We start from the raw sequence: 6,989 nt of genomic DNA, 5'->3' as shown, positions 1-6,989 counted from the left end.
TTCTGAATGCAAGAATCACATTGGAGAAACCCGCAGATGTTCAGGTAAGAATACAGGCAAGTCCTAGAAAACCTTTAAGGCGATTAGAACAAGAAAGCGACATGTCACAAAGAGCAAAATTAAGAGGACTGAAAATGCTGCACTTTTATCCTTACAGAGTGACAGTGGTTCATCGATTACAGCAAGGGGATCCAGCGTGAATCGTTATTACGGTACTACTGATCCATCTCAATTGATAATGTCGAAGTTTAGTTCCATTTAAGCGGTTATATCCAGTCTCAGAATACAAGGCACTGAGAAACTGAAAATCCTCAGTTAGTGCATGAAATTCCTCTGCAAGACAAGAAAGAGCGTGTGTGGTGTAGCATTACTGCACACAGGGTAACTGATCCCCATTTTCTTATACGGTACAGTTATCTCACATCGTTATGTGCGAAACAAACTGGTTTTTTTTTTTGGTTTGCAATATTGACTGAAAATTAAAAACAGCATGTCTACTTCCAGCGGGATCACTCCATTGCACATACAGCCGCTATACCGTTAGAAACATTAAAATAAATGTTTGATGACAGCATCATCCATGGAATTTAAATGTTTGTGAATTTTATTTGTGCGTGAATTTAAAACAGGAAGTACTGAATTCTTGAAGAAGTAAAGAATGACATCAGGTGAGTGCTGAGTGAAATTACAAATAGAGAGTTGGAGAATTTGTTTCAGAATTTTGTGATGTGATTCTTGCATCCAAAAAGGTGGACATCATTTTCATCATATGCTCTGATAAAACATAAGATCAATACAACATTTCCTTATTATCTTTTGCAAGAGGATTTTTAGGCCTAAATCGCCGCCATTCACCGCTGATTCGTTTCCTCTAGTGCGAGAGAGTGGTCGGATCTCCCCACTAAACACGTGCGTTACGACCGGTTACAAATCTAGTAAATTGTGTATGCCGCGCACTGTAATTGTTACAGAAGCGTACATTCAATGTATTATTCGTTGTTTATTAACGATCTGAAAAGAAACAAAGATACTTCATTTTATGATTATTGCACCAAAAATAATTTAAATTGTTGTTTTATCTAACGAGGAGTACTTGACTTAGCGTCATCCACCGAAGCATTCCCATCTATGAGTGACGTGCCGAAGCTGCAATTCTTTTTGTCGCCATAGGCGTTGTTCGGTGCACCATGCGAAGAAAACTACAGTATAAAGCACCGCATAATGATTAAGAGAGTAACGGTGGGGATGGTAGGAGAAACTGGAGTACCTCACCAAAAACCTACCACTCAAGCACCGTCTTTGTGAACCAAAAAATTTATTTGGACCCACTGGGATTCGAACCCGGGTTACCAGAGTATGGAAAGCCGAAGCTCTAGCCCAGACATGTCAAACGCGGGAATTTCTAGCCTTTAAACGAGGTGTAACAGTAACATAGAATGTCTTTTAAGTGCATATTTGCATGCGATCCTGTAGGACGAAGGTCTCTAGACTCCTTGTCAGAGGGTACAATATGCCCGTGCTTGACATCCCTGTAACCTTCTGACAAGGAGTCTAGAGAATTTCCGCTTACAGAATCGTATGCAACCACATGCTTTAAAAGAGATTTTACGTCACTGTTACGTCTCGTTTAAAGACTAGAAATGCCCGCGCTTGACATGTCTTAGCCGTTCGGCTAACGGTGCGTCATGTAATTTAATTTATAGGCCTATGTATCCAAAGAGGACTACTGCAGCGGTCTCTATAGTGAAACTCAAGTTACGTTATTGAGGGGAGAGGATGGTATTTTTTTGGTGAAAAATGAGTAAATTTTCAAAAAAATAAAAAATTCTTTAAAATGCTCTGTGATAATATGTGTGGAATGCATAGCATAATATTTTGTGGGTATTTGTGCCCTTATCAGATGTTGAGACGCCATTTTTGAACTTCCTGCGTTATGGATTTTTAAATCACTCAACCCCTTTTATTGTTGTTTCCGGTAAATTGAATTTTCAAAAAAATTTTTTTTTCTTTAAAATACTCTTTGATATATGTGTGGAATGCATTGCATAAAATTTCGTGGGTATTTGTGCCCTTATCGGATGTTGAGACGCCATTTTTAAACTTCCTGCGCTATGGATTTTTAAATCACTCGTCCCCTTTTATCGGTTTACGGTAACTTCATTTTTTTGCTACATTGCCAGACAAAAATGGATATAATTTCTGAACTATTAAAGATACATGCATGAAATTTAGAACACACATTCTTTAGACTATTAGGAAACTTTTCTCTGTAACAGAGTTTTGTTAATTGATTTCATTTTAAAACTACGTCCGTTTGTTTGCAAGAAAGGAATTCAGAAAAGTGTTATTAAATTTTAATTGTAGGGACTAATATCAAAATTCTGTTACAGACAATTTGTAGAGCATGCTTTTGCAAGTACATTGCAAAAAACGTGATGAATCTACATTTAAAAATGGTTTAGATATATCTATTTTAATAAAATCCTGCATTGGGTAGGTTTTTTTTCAAATCTGGGCCCCCAAATAATTTTTTTTTTCAAAATATTTATTTTTGGTTGAGTTTCTACAGGTATGAGCTCTCTATATACAAAAAAATTATTATTTTACACCAAATAGGAAAAAAATGTTTTAAAAAATAGCGTCCTCTCCCCTTAATGTTACGCAATAAATCGCATTTCGGCAGGCTTATTTTAACTTTTATCTTTCTTCATTCTTATTCATGTACCGAGTGCAGAATTAGGTACAGTTGTAAGAATATTATTATCCATGTATTGATTGCAGAATTGGTATATATGCACGAATAATAGCCATTATTAATAAACACACAATAATTCTGGCGAAAGTTGAATTTTAGTAGATATCATAATAAACATAACATTATTATATATTTAATGGACATTCAATTTTTACTAATATATTTAACATATATTGCTCCAATATGGACAAGTAACTGCTATTTCTACAAAATGTAGGGAACGGAACATGATTTTAATATAAAGGAGTTACTGTTTTTTTTAGTAAAGTATGACTCATGACATTTCCGAAAAACAAATATATATAGAATATGTAAATAGATTATTTACTGAACTTTTTATGAATTCTTCACAAAGGTCTTACTATTCCACACAAACAGGCCTTTCTACAAAATTAATTTTCCTAAAATTACCAAGGAGATTCTAAACATGTAATGATGTCTGTTCTGTCAGTAGCGGTACTTATAGATATCTCAGTTAAAAATAAAAATCTAAAAAAAAAAAAAAAACTATAGAAAAATTATAATATTTGCTTATCTATTTAGGTAACAGCATGAAAAATGCTATTAGAAAAGTAAACTCATATATGTTTATGACAAAGTGAAATAGAATATAAAAGGTAACAGGCACGAATTGCAATATAAATACAAACCATGGTTTTACGGCCAGGTTGCACACAGACAGACATTTCACACTTATTTTCAAAATACAATGATGTCATGTATAATAGTTGATACATGCAAAATAAACTTAAGAAATCACTTAATCCATTTAATCTCACGATACTGGACAACTGTACATTCTAGCACTGTTTTGGACTCATACTACACTATGACTATATTTTATATATTCATAAATTTGTCGGTGATACTAAGGATTGCAAAGTATTAAGAAAAATTACTGGAAATATTAATATTAAACTAGAAGAAATAAACGTGACACAATGATTGACTCTTCATGCATTAAACAATCTGAGAAATTACAGCATCAAAAATGATATCCGAACAACACGCATCTTTGTTCAATTCCCTGCAAAAAAAAAAAAAAAAAAAAAAAAAAAAAAAAAAAAAAAAAAAAAAAAGTAATACCAACAACCAATTAAAATTAAATTAAAACGTAGTCATTTAATGTTTCATTTAAAAAATTCCAATAATTATACAAGTAAATGTAATGTCTATTAAATTTCCATTAACCTGACAAATTATAGGCATTACCTTTATTTAATACGATAATTTTTTCAATTACGGGGAGTTTTTTATATTTGAGTACGTGAGAAACAAACTAGCAATGCATTTTAATGCAATGTTTGTACCGTACTTAAAGTGATTTTTCAATTGAACATGCCTGAAGCGTGATTTGTAATTGATATTTTTAATATATCAGGAAGGAATAGAGAAAGTGACGCATAATATTGGATTCATTTGATCGAATTATGACTGTTTTCTATAGCTTATTCTACGAAACAGTTCAACAGAATACATTTACTAATACAGATATTTGAGAATAATTTCACTTTGATATATATTTTTTGCATATATATATTTTAAGAACAACATATTTATCCAAGGTAAAGCTCGTAATTCTGTTTAATGTTCATAGAGTGAAATAAACACCACGCTACTTAAGTACTGAATTATAAAAAAAAAACAGTATCTAATCTACTCATTTTATAACTACGTTCAATATCTAAATTCAAACTAACGTTTTCAACTAGTAAAATAAATGAACACAATCATCACTAATGTTAATAATATCATGTTTATAGAAACTTAACAAAATTGTAAACCTGCTTGCATTTGAAAAAAAGCCTTTCCTCCTTAAAACAAAATCTTAATCTGTAAATACTAGAGTTGAACAACGATCGAGAGGGCAAGACTTACAGCGCCCGGAAAGCCGAAAACACGCACGACAATATTGCATACGTCGTTGACTGCTTGTGAGTGAATCAAGCAAACGTTCAAGACATCGGGAGTGGTTAAATCTCGAACGTCAAGCAGTCTTGAATCGTCACAGTTGTTTATACCAGACTGAACTTTTATCTGTTTTGGTAATTGTTATATATGTATAAACAATCAAGTAGCCTATCTGAAATATCATCTCTACCTTTCAGTGTAGTAATCCGTTCCCCAATCTTTATTTAATTACTAGGCCCTTTATAAAGGCTAGGATTTCTTTTTCGTATGTTTGAGATCAAGTGTATAATCTCAAGCAAAAAATATTAACGCTTTAGTTAATGTTATGTTCTATGTTTCTTAGAAATGCAAATTTATTTGAGAATTTTTTATTTATTTATATAACCATAGGTAATATTTGATAACAGAACCAGAACATTTTGATAACTATGATACTGTTTTGTTTTGTCTTTTTGCATCAATTAAACAAACATGTCTAATGTTATTTATTTCAATGATGTATATTATGCAAAGTTACGAAATCTTTCCACGCCGACCAAATGCTATTTCGAGAATGATGAGCAAGACTCGAAGCGCACGAGACGAGACGAGACGAGACGAGACGAGACGAGACGAGACGAGACGAGACGAGACGAGACAAGACGAGACGAGACTGGAAAGACAAGTGCAATGAACACAGCAAGCGAGAGCGGCAGTTAGTTTTGTTCATCTCTAGTAAATACTTGTATATTAACCTTCATTTTCAGTCATATTTATGCTAATTGAGTCTTTTTAAAACAAAACACTAACACGAAACAATATTTAAAGCTTCAGTATAAGTAAATTAATGTATGTGTTAAGAAATAAGAAAATAATAAATATTTTACTTGTAACTAATCACAATGTCACATAACTATAAATGACTCTTTTTGATTTCTTACACAGCTTCCAAAATAACATCACTACACATGGGGCTATCATCAGGTAACGATGGGGTTAGAAATATTAACTTTGGATACTATCTACTTACTAAAACTAGAACCACTTGAGTGATCAAAGTACTCCAAACTGGAATACTACATGAATCTGAGTTTTGCAAATATTCTCAAAACGTCTATTTTTCACAAGGGGACGATTTGGAAGACAATTTATCTCCAGTTTCCATTCTATGGATCAGTTTTAAATTTGTATGAGCTGTAATCAGTTACAAGTAAAGAAGATTTGATCTAATGTGGACAGCCTTGTTATTGTTATTTGTGCATCTTTTAAGAAGTTAATGTGCCCCGTATCATTTTCAGTGAATATCTTCTGAAAGGGCGACATTATTTCTGTTACGCTTCCACAGTGGCACAATCTCCAGTAATTTCCACAAAAAAACATGGGAAGTTGTCAGCAATGCACACTGTAAAAGTACCAATCCCACAACACATACTATTAAGATTACACAAACATTTTACATGGAATGTGGCACAAATAGGGAAAGGAGGAGGGGAGGGATGAAATAATACCCTGTATTAAGCCAACTAGACGACGACGATGAGTGAATGCCTAAAACGTTGGGTCATGGGCAGAAACACAGCTATGATCTAGAGTCTATCAAATTTATCAGGCAAGATCTGGAGAAGTACGACGGCACTTGCAGGAAGCGCTATCTGTCAGGGACTGGTCCACTACGACCAGCCTCGTGGGGTCTGGCCCCTGCACCCCGTCCTCGTGCTCACTCTCCTCCAACAAGGGGACACCTGAAAGACATAAATCAGTTCATACATCTTGATTTAACACTTTTAACACTTGTATCACTAACGATTTAATCACACAATACTTCCGTCTACGCAGACCACATCACCACCATCAACCACAACTACAGCACCATAGAAACAGACATGGAAATTCTGCATACTGAAGCGAAAAGCCAGAAACTGACACAACTAAATTTCAGAACGCACGCCTTATATGACACAACAGTAACGATCATAAACCAATCCCCACCAAGGAATCAAAAAGAAGAGAACGGAAATAAGCACAGGGTATATCTAGGAATTTGAAGGTGGCGAATATCAAGCCGAAACTAGTCATTAAGGTTAAATACCATGATAGTTTCCATTAACACAGGAACATTTTTCATATAACAAATTCACCAAATCTTTGGTAAATCATATAATAATTGTTATTTTATAGTTTCAGTTTTACTTACTTACAAATGGCATTTAAGGAACCCACAGGTTCATTGCCGGCCTCACATAAGTCCGCAATCGGTCCCTATCCTGAGCATGATTAATCCAGTCTCTACAGTAATCATATCCCACCTCCCTCAAATCCATTTTAATATTCTCCCATCTACGTC

At 34.0% G+C, this 6,989-nt stretch overlaps 1 protein-coding gene across 1 annotated transcript in view; it reads right to left on the bottom strand.

The window, feature by feature from the left end:
- Window positions 1–3,826: 3,826 nt before the first annotated feature.
- Window positions 3,827–6,989, bottom strand: part of LOC138696553 (sushi domain-containing protein 4-like) — a 251,114-nt gene continuing 247,951 nt past the window's right edge. Inside the window, exon 10 of the mRNA XM_069821653.1 lies at window positions 3,827–6,387. Within this exon, the coding sequence (XP_069677754.1) occupies window positions 6,251–6,387 (137 nt within the window). The 3' untranslated portion in view covers window positions 3,827–6,250. The remainder of the gene's footprint in view (window positions 6,388–6,989) is intronic.

Source organism: Periplaneta americana, chromosome 3 (genome assembly GCF_040183065.1).
Source record: "Periplaneta americana isolate PAMFEO1 chromosome 3, P.americana_PAMFEO1_priV1, whole genome shotgun sequence".
In the NCBI taxonomy this organism is placed as follows: Eukaryota; Metazoa; Arthropoda; class Insecta; order Blattodea; family Blattidae; genus Periplaneta; species Periplaneta americana.
This window is presented reverse-complemented; position numbering and strand designations above follow the sequence as displayed.